The sequence below is a fragment of the Hippocampus comes genome, unplaced genomic scaffold, assembly GCF_001891065.2.
Source record: "Hippocampus comes isolate QL1 unplaced genomic scaffold, H_comes_QL1_v1.1 scaffold33, whole genome shotgun sequence".
In the NCBI taxonomy this organism is placed as follows: domain Eukaryota; kingdom Metazoa; phylum Chordata; class Actinopteri; order Syngnathiformes; family Syngnathidae; genus Hippocampus; species Hippocampus comes.
The window spans coordinates 63,053-76,951 of NW_017804842.1; the positions used below are offsets into that span (position 1 = coordinate 63,053).

Below are 13,899 nucleotides of genomic sequence, written 5' to 3' on the forward strand. Positions count from 1 at the left end.
TTGTGTGGTCTCACTTTATCGCTGTTCTATTGATTTACTCATGCTCAATCGCCTGGACCAACACGCGTATACTCTATACGCTATTTCAATACTGCATCGGGGGGAATTTGCGGTGTATTCCACTCCTCACAAGTGCAATTGGCAGAGGCATGTAAAAAGGTAGCAATTTGTCATTTATTGTACACAAAGACAGAAAAGGAGGACATTCAACAAAATGGAATATGAAAGAAAGGGCATTTCTTAGTGCTGACTGACCCCCAAAATGTCCAAGACAAGTTCCCAGTTGTCATTTCAAAAACAAGAATTGGAATTAGATTTTATTTAAATTAAAAAAAAAAAAAAAATCACACAAAACAGCCTCAAGTGTCTCGTCCTCTCAGGCCGGGCTCCTCCTCCGCCTCCCTTTTTCCTCCGAAGCGTCTGAAGAAGGAAATGAAGCCAAAAGAGCCGGCGGGATTCCCGACACCGGCCGGCGCGGCGCCGGACGAATACGAGCGTTGGGTGGCGGCCCTCTGGAACAAAGTCCCCAGTCGGAAGGCGGCGGCGGCGGTGGGCAGTGGCGGCAGCTGCGGGCGTGCGGAGCCTGCCGACGCCGAGCGGCCCCGAGGACCTCCGGATGTGCTTTCCCACACGCCGTCGTCAGGCCCTTCGGCGTCCGAAGCGCCTCGTCGCCGCTGCCGGGAGCACGTCAGCGGGCTCAGGATGGTCCACGGTGAGCCCACGTCGCCGTTGTTGGCGAAGAAAACGTCTCTGGTTCTGGGCCGAGGGGTGGAGGGACTTTTCTCGCCGTCCTCGTCGACTTTGGCGTGTTTCTTCTCGGGACTCTCCTGCGCCGTTTCCTGGTTCCCGGGGGGACGCTCCGGCGGCGCAGGGGAACGGGAGTTCTTCCGGGACCTGCCGGCGGAGGCTCCCTTGGAGGGGGCGGACAGGAAGCTGTGCAAGGCCGACTCCAGGCTGGAGTGCGGGGCCGGGGGAGCGGGGGAGCGTTTGGCGGGCAGGCGGACGCTCTCCCTGCTCTTACGACGCCGCTCAGCCGCCTCGCGCTCACGATTCTCCTTCGGTTGGGAAGAAAACATTTTCTGGTTTGGCGGCTTGTGCGGTCGAAATGCGTCAACGCGACCGCTGCAAGTCAGCCGTTTCTGCAGTCACGTTGTGTCATGGATTTTTTTTTTGTTTTTTAAATTGTATATGCATCATTTTGCGGGACGTTATTCTCTATGTGGCAGGATTTCACGAGTTCACTTTTTGGCGACGCAAGCGGACAAAAATAAAACCTGCACTTCATGTGCACCTTTTGTCATGGTGTTGCGTAAAATCATTTCTTTGGGATTATCCGAACTCAGTCTTCCCACGAGCATGACATTTCATGCCGCCAAAAAGTGTTTTTTGTTGGATTTGGAAAGATCAAAAAGATACGCCCCCCCCCTCCCCACTTGAATGTGAGCATAACATTCATTTCTGTGCTGGCATCGTAGATTTGTCGCATTTCAGGCCTGACGTTGCGCACCTGCACGGCAGCGACGAAGCGACGGCAGAAGGAGTGGAAGATGGCGCAGCATTCCTCCAGCTTGAAGTTTTGAGGGTCCTCGCAAAAGAACTCGGCCACGGCAAAACTCAACACGTCCAGCTCGTGCAGCAACGACTTGACCTGGCAAAGCTCGTCGTCGCATCGCTGCAAGACACAACGTGGTGAGCGTTTGCCATGCAGCGCACAACAGAAAAAAAATACCCCCCAAAATAAATGTCTTGGAAAGGGTTTTTTTTTCTCTGTAGTTCTTTATTTTTGAAGATCACAATGTTGTTAATGTTATATTGCCATGACGTTTTCCCTGCCTCCCCCAAAATCCTCAAGAAATTGAAAATGACATCAATGTCATCCAATTTAAAATAAATGCATCCCTGAAAAAACACGACTTTGTTGTCATGACATTTTTTTTTAACACAACATTCTGAAAAATACATGTCTGTTGCTGCATTATAACTTCTTTTCTGGGGGTTAAAAAATTGATTTGGATTTTTGGTTGAGGCAAATAAATCATTGTATCAGGAAAATGTCTCACTTTGCTTTTTCGAAAAAGAAACCCGTGGGCAAAAAAGTAACTATACACTCATTGTAATATAACTGTTTGTCCCCCCTAAATAGAAAAATCTTTTTCCTTTGCAACTTTTTAACTGAAAATCTGTCATTTTTTTTCTTAAAAAGGAGTCTTTTTTGACATTAGTAAGCGTTTTTACTTCTTCTTGTCTTGAAAAGCTAAGATTTTATTCTATTCATACCATCACAACTTCTTTCTGTATAAATATATATATTTTTTAAACTTTTTTTTGACATCTCTGTCCTGTACTTCCTGCTTTGCACGTTTCGGTGCGGCTCGGAAGGCGAGAGAGGTACCTTGAGGAAGGGCGCCATCTGCCGGTGGAGGTGGGGATGTCTGCTGGCGCACAGTTTGACCTCCTTGAGCTTCTTCACTTGTCTCTCCAAGTCCGCCAGCACCTCTTCTTGGCACACTCTACTTACGCCACGTTCACACAAGTACACAAACAATCTAATCAGAACAACAACAATATAGATGCACATAAATGGTACCTGGCTGCCGTTCCTATGTGCTCCAGCTGGCTGGGAAAGGTCAGCAGGTCGGCATCAATGTCCTCCGCTTGCTAGTTTCACAAAAAAAGAAAATGGTGGTGGTGGTGGATTAAAAAAAAAAACAAAGAAAAAATAGTGATTAAAAAGTTGTTTTGTTGACCTTGGCGACATAGTGGAGGAGGTTGACGGCCGGCTTGTTGGCCTTGGTGTCAGCCAGTTTGAGCAGCGACGTCATCCTGAAGCCGATGGCGTCGGCGCTGTAGCCGCCCTGCGTGGCCAAATCGTCGGGTCGGCGTCCAATCACACGCAAGTATGACGAGCCAAAGGGCAAAAGCGAGGAAATACCCACAGCGTTCATGTAATTGCCGGCTTTCAACACCAGGCGGATGACGGCGTGAAGCTTGTCGCAGTCCAGCAGCTCTGCGCGGGTGGGGGACACGCGTTTGATGAGCACTAGCTAATAGGAGGTAGCTAGCCTAGCCTAGCCTCACACTCGCATGCGTACCGTTCGCCGCTTGGATCATGACCGCCAGCGACTTGCTCGCCTCCTCCATGAGAGGCGAGAACTCCTGGCGCAGGACCATGGTCTTCAGCAGCTCCTCGTAGCTACGACGGTTAGCGCAAGCACATTTTTCTAGAAGGGAAAAGTCTTGTATTTCTCGATGGTTTACTCACCGCGGCACCTTGACCAGCTGCACCATGAAGCGATCGGCCTCGGATAAGAGCGACGGGTTCCCGCTGAAGGACAGCAGCCGCTTCACCTGCGACCGGTTGCACGAGCGCCGATGAGGGCCACCGCCAACTTTCGAGCTCAGACGCACGCGCGCTACCTCGCTTTCCTCGGGCAGCAGCTTGCACAGCTCCGTCAATTTGCCGCCGTCGGCGCCGCCGCGCCACTCGGCCCGGACGATGTCCTCCAGCATTTCCGCCGCCGGCCTGCAGGGGGAGCCGCCGGTCAATACCCTTGTATTTTTCACCGAGCGTTGTGTTATTTTTTTGTTACACATTTTGGTCAACGCTTCTCAGATTTGTGCGTTTTTTGGCATTTGGACCGCACGCGAGCACGATGGTCACCGAGGGGGAAGTCAACGCTAAAGCCGCGTCACGTTTTGCATGACCGTGCGTATTTGGGAAGCGCGTGAATTCGTTCCTCCTGGCTTGAGGCGAGAAGAGCCGAATGGCATTTGCATTCATCACAATGGCAAAAGATGATTTGAGATGAGCGATGAATTCAACTTGGATGTTAAAGCAGCACATGGGGGGAACCCCGGCTTTTCCCGTCTCACCTCTTAAAATGTCGGAGGAAGATGCCAATGTTCATGCTCTTTTTGGCGTCCAGAATGCTCACCTGAAGACAAAAACCATCACTGGACGTTTTTTTGTTGTTGTTCTTTTTTTGGCTGTGGGCTGGGGGAAGGGGAACTGTGGTGCGGAACTCAACACTTCCCTTGTTGGAGAACTTCCCACCTGAGGCTGCGACGGGCGGACGTCAGCGCTGCCACTGCCGCCGCGGCGTGGTCTCCCGAAGCCGGCCCTGCTCTGGGCCCGCCGGTCCACGTGGCTGAAGAGCTCGTCCATGCTGTGAGTGTCCAGCACCAGCTCTCTGGGGGGCAGCGCCGACGTCCACACGTTGACTTTGCCCAGCACGCGCTGGTTGGGGATGGTGTCCCAGTTGAGCTTTTTCATGGAGCGCCGCTGCAACGAGGGCGGCGGAGGCAGGAGACGAGAAAGCGCAGGGGGCGGCGGCGGCAGAGGAGGCGCAGGAGGAGGAAAAGGTTGCGCCGGGGAGATCTGTGATGCCTCCATCACTTTCCGCCGCAGTAGGGCCAGAGCTACAAATCGGAGTTGATTTCAGCATGAGGCGCTCTTGACAATTCAACATTTCATTTGAGGTGTATCGGCAACCGATCGAGTATCAAATTTAACCCACCACAAGTGTGATCATCGATTAAGGATCTCGTTTCGCTTCAAATTGTCCACATGTTGGGAATTTCAGCTGCTCGACAGCAACATTTTGGCTGAGAATGATCATACTCCTGTGAAAGTAGGCTGATTTCTTTTAGCGCTGCGACCAACAATGATTTGAGTCCTTTTCCGTAATTTGATGATCGGAGAAAGCATTCATCATTGCAACTCCATGACCTTCCGCGTTTCATCAAAAAGACTTCTGCTTTCACTTTGGAGAACAGTGAACAACATTTTTCACGATATTCTGACATGCGACAGACCAAACTAGGAAGTGTTGTTGGTGGTGTTTTTTTTTATCGTTTAATTGTGCCGTTGCTCTTTGGACTTAATTACATTACTTGTTAGCTGAACTTAAAAAACAATATATTGTCAAAGACGCGTTCTGCCCATCGACTTCCCCACGCTGAAGACAAACAGGCGACCAAAACATATTCCTCTGCCATCAGACTCCACTGCGATTGTCTCTTGATTTTGCATACAAAGCGGTTTGGTATCACGTTGCTCGGAGCGTCACGACGCTTTCAACACGACTCACCTTAATATTTGACAAACGCAGCAGGCCACCACGTCCGAATGGCGCCGTCATTTGGTGAAGTAAGCCAGGTGTGAAGTTTGCCGCGAGGAAAACGCACAGGTGTAGGACTCGTCTCGGCCAATCGGATTCCTCGTCGGCGGTAGGCCCGAAATGGCGCGTCCAACCAATCAGATTCCCCTGACGTTATCACTGAAAAATCGTCACAAAATACGGAAGCACGCGCAGGTGTAGGAAGAGTTTCCACCAATCCGATATCGAGTCTCCGCCCCTGTCGTCGAGAACAGCCTTTTATTGGTTTAAAAGTCTGAAAGACCGCCTAATGACAAGTGTCGAGTGTCAATTGTCAACAAAGGTATGTGCCGGGTGAATTTGGCTTAATGTTGACATGCGCACACCAAAAAAATGTAAATGTAATACTGTGCACATGCACTTTAGGATGTTTATTTATTTTCATCATTCAAACACACACACACACAAGTTGGAAGATTTGAAAATGACTCGCTTCTTTTATTATTTCCGAGGATCAGCCTTGACCGCGAGGAATCACTTCCGACCCCAACATACACCAAGAAAATAGAACTCCGTGAACTCTTTGGGTGCGTTCAGAAATGACATGCCCCGGTTGCAAATTTGAGGATATCGCTGTCAGAGAGACGTTATCAACGCATTCAAATCAATACAAATGGCCATGGAATCGGTAGAGTGTCGACCGGGTGACCGATTGCGATGCGAGCTCGAAATTTCGGGTTGACGCTACACGGCGTCCAAATAGTGTTACGATTGGGTGATTCCCACCTGTTGTGCTGCCATCTATGCCGGTGACGGAGAGAGACAGGCAGAACATAGAAATGCTTATTCACTAGATTGCCGTTGCTCCTGCTGCTATGTGTGTGTGTGTGTGTGTGTGTGTGTGTGTGTGTGTGTGAAAAGAGTGGACGCCAACGCAATCGCAGTTTGACATTTTCAAGTGTGGATCTATTTTGGGTGGAATGTCTCCTCGGTTATTTTCTGCAATTGACTCAATTCACCCCCATAAAGTGATCAGTGTTGCTTTGGCGCCATCTTCTGGTATCTACAGAACAGTGTACGTCGGAACCCTTGCGCTATTTGCGCTTCGGCATTCAAGAATTTACTTATCGGAACTGTGGCTGGGAAACGTTGCCCAGCGTATTTATTTTTTTAAACGTAATTCCTTGTTTTGTTCCGATTATTTTTTTTCAGCATTCTCGATTGTTTTTCTGAACATTTCGTTCCCGATGGCATTTAAAAAGGTTTATAAATTCCTTGTTTTGTTCCGATTATTTTTCTCAGCATTCTCGATTGTTTTCGAAACATTTCGTTCCCGATGGCATTTAAAAAGGTTTATGAGAGTATGTTGACTCTTCCCAACGCCGCACACGTAACGGCGGTCCCCTGTGAGCATTTTTTGGCACAGACGCGCCAATTATTGAACGCTAATTTCGACGCTACCTATGCTAACTTCCATGAGCATGTTTATGGCGTGTCACATCTTACATCTCGCTGCCTTGTGAGAATAACTACGCCTTTGCCGTTTCAATATGACGTGTTTAACTGACTGGTGTTTGGTCGCCAACTTCAATAAATAAAGAGATAAGCGCAACGCTGCGCTAAAGGGGGTTTACTGTACTCACTTTTTTTTATTTGTCAATGTGAGCCATTTCTGGCGTGAAATCGCCACGCTAACGTTGCGATAAAAGGGGCTTCACTGATTCATATATATATTTTTTTGTCACCATGAGCCATTTCTGGCATCAAATCGGCACGCTGGCTTAAGGAAGGTTGGCAAAGTGTCAGGTAGTCAGTCACAGTTGCTCCTCCTCGTGGCTGTGAAGCCTTCAAACAGAGAAAGACGAGAACAAAGTGGCTTGGTCCATAAACTGGCACGTCCGTCGAGTCTTGCCCATAATGGACACCCCGGGGAAAAAAAAAAAAAATTCCAGTAAAAATTTGCCATGTACATTGATTGGAGACGTGGCCTCCATTTTGATTGGGTGGCGCTTTGATGGCGTTCAGGCCGTTGGCTCAACATCAAAGCAGAGGAGTCGAAACGCACGATTAGAAGCTTGCGGGAAAGTGGGCCACTTGCTTTTGTGGACCCGTCGGGCAGGCTTGGCTTCCTCTACGGGGCTCGGACGGGGCAGGGTTTAGGATTTAGGTACATCCTCAGGGCTCCTCCAGCCAGGACGGCTTGTCGGCTCCGGGCGGATTCAACTTGACGTTGAAGCGCTCGAGCGTTTGCTCCAGCTGCTGCTGGTTGCCGGCGAAGTACGCCGAGATGGCGTTGTGGAAGAGCAAAAGCTGCTTGTGCATCACCTTCACCTGGGGCAGGGGGGGCCACAAGCAAGCAGACAAAAGGGCAAACTCATTGAATGCGTTGCCTTCCAACCGCTGCGTCACTCACCCAATTTCCCTCCCGATGATGGACCGACCTTGTTCTCCTCCAGGAACCTGAGTTTGATGGTGACGTCGGAGCGCAGTCGCTCGTACTTGTCCTTCTGGACTTGGTACTGCTGCTGCGCGGCGTCGATGCGGGCCGTGGCCGCCGCGTCCCGAGGCCCCAAGCTCAGCTCCTCCAGGTCCGACCGGTATGCGTCGAATTCCAACCTGAGGGGCCACTTTGTAAAGTTTTGGCCCCAAAAAGGCGCAACTTTGGGAGTATTTGGTTTGTTTTTTTTTTACCTGGCGTTTTCATACATCTTGATGGTCATGAGCGTGTCCTCCATGGTCTTGTTAACCAACGTGTTGATGCTGGACACAAAGAAGTTGATGGCGCCCAGCAGAGTCTCGCCGTTCCTGCACAGCAGCTTCTGGGTCTCGGCGTTGTAGCCGAACTCGTCCTGCAGAGACGGGTATGATATTACGGAACCACGATTCAAATTACGGGATGAAGCTGGATTGACAAGGGACTTGGTTCAGATTTGAACGCTGCCGCACTCAACTATGGCGGCCGTTCACGTTGTTACCGAACTTATTGTGTTACCCGTTTAGACAGCAAACTATGCTAGGCATCGGTGCGCTAGCCGCTGTGGGCATATTTACAAAGATTTGGGTTTTTTTTACATTTTCGGTTTGGTTTTTCATGCTCCTGCACAAGCAACTGTGTTCATGAACTGCTTCGTACTTTATTAGACGACACCAGCAGCCTGTTTAAGCAGCAAACGGGTTGGTTATCTGCCGCGATGTTTACTTCTTGATACAGAATCTGTTGGGGCATAAAACGAGTCGGGCACGTGTTGTATATGTTCTGGATCTCAAGTGTTCACAACTAATTTCATTTTTGATGGTCCTCACTCAAACCTGATTCGGACCAAAGGGCAGCCTGTTGAGGCAGAAAAGTATTTGCCGATGCTCTGGACAAGCTATCTATTGATCCATCTATGACAATATTTTGTTTTGATTTGATTTTGAATGATGTGGCTTCATGATTTGGGCAGCCCATTTAGGCGGCAAACTACGCGGCCTTTGCGGTGCACATGTCTACACATTGAGCACATTCAGTTGTTTCTTTTGCAGTCGTCACCCGAAGCTCCGGCGACTTCTGACTGAGGTCGGCGAAGGCGTCTCCCAGCGCGTGCTGCGTCTGCACCATGTTGTAGAAATGATTGGTCAGCGCTCGGGCCAGTCGCAGCACGCTCCCGTATTTGCGCTTGGTGTCCCGCAGCAGCTCGATCTGGGCCTCCAGCTCCAGGTCCACGGTCCGCGAGCCCCGCCCAAAACGCTCCGAGATCATCTGCTTGGTGCACTAAAAAGTCAAGAAAGAAATCAAATGAAGGCAATCTGAATATCGTGTTTGAATACAGCCGAGGGCAGCCCGTTCAGGCAGGATCCTGCCACTTCATGAATGAAATAACTGGCGGCCCGTCTAGGCAATCTACTAATTGCTTTGTAGCAGTATAGCGTATGTGACAGGCATACTCACACACAGAAGGAATTTTGTTTGTCGTTTAATGTTCCGCACTCAACATTGCCTCAAATTTCAAGTTTGAAACATTGGGCAACCCGTTGAGTGTCGAAATTAATTGGACCTCTGTGAGTCATATGTGCGCTCTCAATATTTCCAAAGAAGTAAGCTATTAGGTAGGGTGTTTTTAAGGCGCCCGCACCAAAATGTGCTTCATGATCAGAAATATAGTGCAGCCCGTCAAGGCAGCTACCACTTTGGAAAACCCAAGGAGAAAACTTTGGACGTGACTACAGCTTGGTACCTTATAAGTGTTGAGACCCCACTTCTTGACCGTCTCCAGCTTCTCCACTGCCACGCCTCGCGTGGCCTCCTCCGCCGCCGCCGCCGCCACGGACGAGCTGCTGCCGCTCTGTTGCATGCTGGGACCTGCGGGTGGCGCCAAGAGACAAAAAGTCACGCCCAAGCCAGAGGAAACCAAACTTTCTCAGGACAGAACAAACGCGCCAAGAGCATGAAACTGACAGGAAGCAACACTGAAGCTTTCAGGTTGTTTACATTTTAGAGCAGGTGGAAAAAAAAAAAAAAAAACAACAACAAAGGTGTAAACCTAGTCCTGTGACTGGGATCCGTTTGTTAAAGTCGGGGTTGTAGCGCACAGCCGGCCCTGAGAGACACACAAATGTTAGCACGGACACAGCGAGGTGGCCAGCGAAGCGACCAGTCGTTCGCTCTGAATGCGAATGGGCTGCAGGCCGACGACGTTCACGACTAATTTCGCCTCCTCCTCGGGGCACCGCGACTCTTTGGACATATCGACAATCAACGTTTGTTTGAAATGTTTCTTCCCGTTTAATTCATGTTTCAAATTTGACGGAAGCAAACTGAGATTTGCACACCAGGGGCTTTACAAGGAACTTCTTGGACTTGGTTCTCAAAGGTCCCGCAACACAAGTTTTCCCATGGATGGAACAATGGGACAGCCCGTTGAGGCAGCAAATTAATTGGGCCTCTGCGTTGTGGACGCAGAGGTGGTTTGTTTTTGTTTCTTTCGTTGAACGCTTAACTTATTTTTCTGTTTTCTTTCAAGGGTCCCAAACTCAATTCTATTTCATGCTTTAAAAAAAAAAAAAAAAAAAAAATCGGGCTGCCTGCCTCGGCAGCACAACAGCTGAGTGCAAGTAGCGACCAAACGCATACAGAACCGAGATTGTTGCATTGATCAAATTCGGCCCGACGGGCCCTTTTCCGAACCGTCGGGCCCGTCGCACGGCGAGCGAGGCCGGCGCGGTCGCGACCTTTGATGGATCCGGTGGGGATGATGCCCTCCGCCGTGCCGCCGTAACCGCCCGACACAATGCTGGTCTCGTTGAGGTTTGGACCCGACGCCATCACCTGCTGCAGGTCCTGCAGATGCCAAAAAGGGGGGGGGGTGCGGGGGGTTAGCGGATAGCGCGGAAGGATTAGATTAGATGAACATTACTTCAGAGACGATTATTCATTAGCGGACGACGTTAGGAAGGTTAAGTAAAGGTCGAGGAAGACACAAGTTGCTCGAACGGCCTTTGAGATAAGTCAGGTGTATCGTAAAGCTAAAAAAAAAAAAAGTGAAGTGTGTGTGTGTGTGGGGGGGGGGCGGGGGGTCTTCCTGGTTAAGCCATTCAGATTTTTTTTTTAAACCTCCTGCTTATTTGGGTGCAATTCCACTGTCAACCACTCGATGGCAGCACATGATTGAGTTTGAGATTGATTTGAAAGAAAAAGAATGAAAACAACTATTTTGTTGAAGAGGAGTCAACGTCATACGACGCTCGAAAAACATTCCTCAGGAGTCACGTCACTCGGGCGTCGGCTATACTGCGGATTTCACTTATTGCGGCGGCGCTCCGAAACGTAATGGCAACGGCCGCCCACGACGGAGGAGGCACGACTCGAGTCTTTGGAACTTCAGAAAATCCGTTTGAGCCTAATCCTGACCTACGCAGACAGACGTGGGATCTCTCCCATGCGACGACGCCTTTCCATTTTCATCGTTCTCACGGAAAGTTTCCATCCCTTCGCCACGCGATCAGCGTTACGGCATTAGTAGCACATTCAAAAAGTCACTCGGGTGACAGCAGGGAGGGGAGGGCGCGGCGGCGCACCGCAAGCGCCACCCAAACACACAAAAGGGCACGCAAACGTCCGCTCACCCCGGCGCCTGGGCCGCTTCCTACCTTCTCATCTAAACGCCACTGCCGCCTCGTCGCCTGCACACAGACCACCACAAACAAACGTGGACAAAAAGGAAAAAAAAAACACAACAGGACTGAAATCAACACGATGCCAAAGAAAGTCAACGCAAGATGTGACGCGCAGCGGGGACAACTTACATGTGGGCATTAAGAGCGCTTGCCACGGCGGCAAATGTGATTCACGTGATCTTTACATGCATGGAAGCCCGCGCACGCACACACACACACACACACACACACACACACACACACACACACACACACTCCACGTCGGCAAGGGGCTTTCACTGCAGACAATCTGATATGTGAGCACAAAGCCATGTTGCTGCGAATTGCTGTTGCTATGGTGACCGTTGCTATCTCCCAGTAAGCACACAGCTCACGCGCTCTCTCACACACACACACACACACACACACACACACACACACACACACACACACACACACACACACACAGAGTTGAGTGAGCAAACAAGCAACCGTCAACATTTTGTCCAGGAACTTGCATGTGTGCTTGTCCAGGGCGTGCACCACCTCCAACGGCTCCAACTCACCCGAACAACCTGAAGTCTTCTTCATAATGTCAATTTGGCTGGCCAACCTGAAATCAGCTTTGCAATCTCAACACTTGTAGCATGGGGACAACTCTGGCCAGACCCAAAACAGATGGACTGACGTGAAGCACCTGGACGGCGCTGCACCACCAAAACCGCCTTCAAGCATCTTCACTCATACGGACGCCTGAAACCAATCTTGATGCACCAGAGCCTTTTGAAATCTCGAGAAGCACCTGAGACTAGGCTTGATACAATCAGGATTTCGGAGCCTAACCAAAGCAACACGGAAGATCCCCCGGACACAAACATCTCGAACTCCCTTCAATGAGCAGAACTACCTTGACGATCTCAAGTGAGCGCAACCCTTTCATTCAGCGCAAACAAAAGACTCCCGAGTGAATTAATTATCAGGCATCTTCTGAAACAACCTCACTGACACTTGTCACACGCATTTGAGTCCCAACTTGAACTTTTTGTGTCTTCACACTGCAGCCTGAGAAGAGCAAAACACCAAAACCGCCATCTCGGCGCAGCAGACAATGGCAGCTCCCGAGCGCGGAGGTGGCGGCGATGCAAATGAGGTGGCGTGACGCTGCATACCTGCTCCAGGCCGTCGTCCTCCGCTAGCGCGCCCGTGTTGCCATTGCTGTTGATGGGGATCTCCATGGTGGCCGCTTTGCTCATGATGCCGTCCGACATGACGCCTTGGGATGGACAGAAAAAAAAAAAACATACAACATGCCACAACATCACCGTTGGCACCCAAAACCCACGCGTCGGTGCATATCCATTTGCACCAATCCAAAGTACTGGTCTGTTCTCATGGCGTCAGGTATTTTCCACTAGAGACGGTTGAGTATCGATATCAGGCATTGATCTTGGCCTTTTTCCCCCAATACGCCGCCTCAAGATTGAACGTGTAAAGTTGAACACGATAAGGTCGGATATTGATTTACTTTTTTAGGCCACATAAACTGATGTGGCGGGCCAGATCTGGCCCCCGGGCCTTGACTTTGACACCTGTAGTCTAAAACGTTATTTAAAGGGTAGAGGTTTTTTTTTGTTGAAATTGACTTACCCGTTTTGTTGTCATTTGACACCAAAAGACGCCATTTTGTGGTCTCCACACGACACACGTCAGTTGCCGTGTAAACACGGACGTTCAAATGGTATTCAAAGCGGCAATCCAAGGTGTAGTATTAAAGATGGACAACTTTTTTTTTTTTGCAACGTCACCCACGTTATCTTTTATTTATTTTTTTAACATCACCGCGTTGTTACGCGCATTCATCCCGTTGAAACGTATGTAGAGTCACTTTACGCTGAGAGCTCAAAGATGAACATTCAAAAACACAAATTCACTACACGTGGACCTTTGAACCGCACAAATCAAGAAAGCGCAGAAACATTGTTGCAAACGGACGTTAAACTCCGGCAAATTCACGATGACTCGTCGGCTTCAGGTACCATATGGCAGGTGCAGCCGCTCAGGTGCGAACACGGAAACCTTTATTCGTGTCAGTGACGCGATTCCGCAGCTCCGCTCACATTCAAATATTCGCTCACATTCAAATACATCGTGCCAACAACGGCTTGAGTCAAAACACGGTTATTAGCTTGTTGATTTTAATCTTAGAAAGGCCCGATTTCAAGTTGTAGCGTCACCCGGCTGACACACTCGAGAGTAGTCGGCCAACTCAAAACGTGTCGACGTGTGCATGCAAATAAAAATAAATAAATACAGATAAAAATAAAAAAAGAATCGCGGGAATTACCCTTCCCGGAGTTTGCGGTCCGGTCGTGCTGCTCCCCCGAATGCCAGCGGGCAGGCTAACAAGCTGCTAGCGGCCACAACGAAGCATCTCCGGCGAACGTGTCTTTGGCTACAACGAGCACAAACCGATGGGAGGAAATTTGGACGACATGACGGTACAAAAGGATGATTGTTGTTTTTGCTGGTGAGGCGCGGCAATCGGGTTCCTGCTGGCTGACTTTGAGCAGCCAAGAAAGAAGGAAGAGGAGAAGCGGAAGAAGACGACAAAATATTCAACGGCGGAAGTGACTTGTGGTCAAAGCTTTTATTTTTCGGCTACAGG

At 49.7% G+C, this 13,899-nt stretch overlaps 2 protein-coding genes across 9 annotated transcripts; both read right to left on the minus strand.

Annotated features, from left to right (window-relative positions):
- Positions 1-154: 154 nt before the first annotated feature.
- Positions 155-5,262, minus strand: LOC109517055 (FH2 domain-containing protein 1-like). 2 transcript variants are annotated; one of them, XM_019871970.1, is made up of 13 exons: positions 5,091-5,262; positions 4,518-4,623; positions 4,055-4,419; positions 3,874-3,935; positions 3,418-3,523; positions 3,263-3,348; positions 3,093-3,193; positions 2,937-3,007; positions 2,748-2,855; positions 2,588-2,658; positions 2,393-2,510; positions 1,508-1,672; positions 155-1,055 (listed from the first exon to the last, which is right to left on the minus strand). In XM_019871970.1, exons 3-13 carry the CDS (start codon positions 4,391-4,393, stop codon positions 360-362), a joined length of 1,923 nt encoding a protein of 640 aa, XP_019727529.1. In that variant the 5' UTR covers positions 4,394-4,419; positions 4,518-4,623; positions 5,091-5,262; the 3' UTR covers positions 155-359. The 2 variants fall into 2 exon arrangements, with proteins under 2 accessions (XP_019727529.1, XP_019727520.1); XM_019871961.1 differs by lacking the exon at positions 4,518-4,623.
- A 1,489-nt stretch (positions 5,263-6,751) lies between these two features.
- On the minus strand, positions 6,752-13,899 carry arfip2b (ADP-ribosylation factor interacting protein 2b). Of its 7 annotated transcripts, none has more exons than XM_019872255.1 (10): positions 13,579-13,899; positions 12,404-12,514; positions 11,205-11,261; positions 10,311-10,419; positions 9,623-9,679; positions 9,317-9,441; positions 8,632-8,853; positions 7,791-7,948; positions 7,541-7,715; positions 6,752-7,430 (listed from the first exon to the last, which is right to left on the minus strand). In XM_019872255.1, exons 2-10 carry the CDS (start codon positions 12,500-12,502, stop codon positions 7,275-7,277), a joined length of 1,158 nt encoding a protein of 385 aa, XP_019727814.1. In that variant the 5' UTR covers positions 12,503-12,514; positions 13,579-13,899; the 3' UTR covers positions 6,752-7,274. The 7 variants fall into 7 exon arrangements, with proteins under 7 accessions (XP_019727814.1, XP_019727806.1, XP_019727820.1 ...); XM_019872247.1 differs by having other exon boundaries at positions 12,404-12,507; positions 13,579-13,896; XM_019872261.1 differs by having other exon boundaries at positions 11,229-11,261; positions 12,404-12,507; positions 13,579-13,894.

Coding starts and splice junctions, on each gene's coding strand:
- LOC109517055 (XM_019871961.1), bottom strand. CDS start 4,393: ATGGAGGCATCACAGATCTCCCCGGCGCAACCTTTTCCTCCTCCTGCG. Junction 2,856..2,936: donor CCGGCAATTACATGAACGCT/GTGGGTATTTCC, acceptor TTGGCCACGCAG/GGCGGCTACAGCGCCGACGC. Junction 1,056..1,507: donor GCTTCGTCGCTGCCGTGCAG/GTGCGCAACGTC, acceptor TCCCAACCGAAG/GAGAATCGTGAGCGCGAGGC.
- arfip2b (XM_019872255.1), bottom strand. CDS start 12,502: ATGTCGGACGGCATCATGAGCAAAGCGGCCACCATGGAGATCCCCATC. Junction 10,420..11,204: donor GAAGCGGCCCAGGCGCCGGG/GTGAGCGGACGT, acceptor TGGCATCTGCAG/GACCTGCAGCAGGTGATGGC. Junction 9,442..9,622: donor GATCCCAGTCACAGGACTAG/GTTTACACCTTT, acceptor CGCCACCCGCAG/GTCCCAGCATGCAACAGAGC.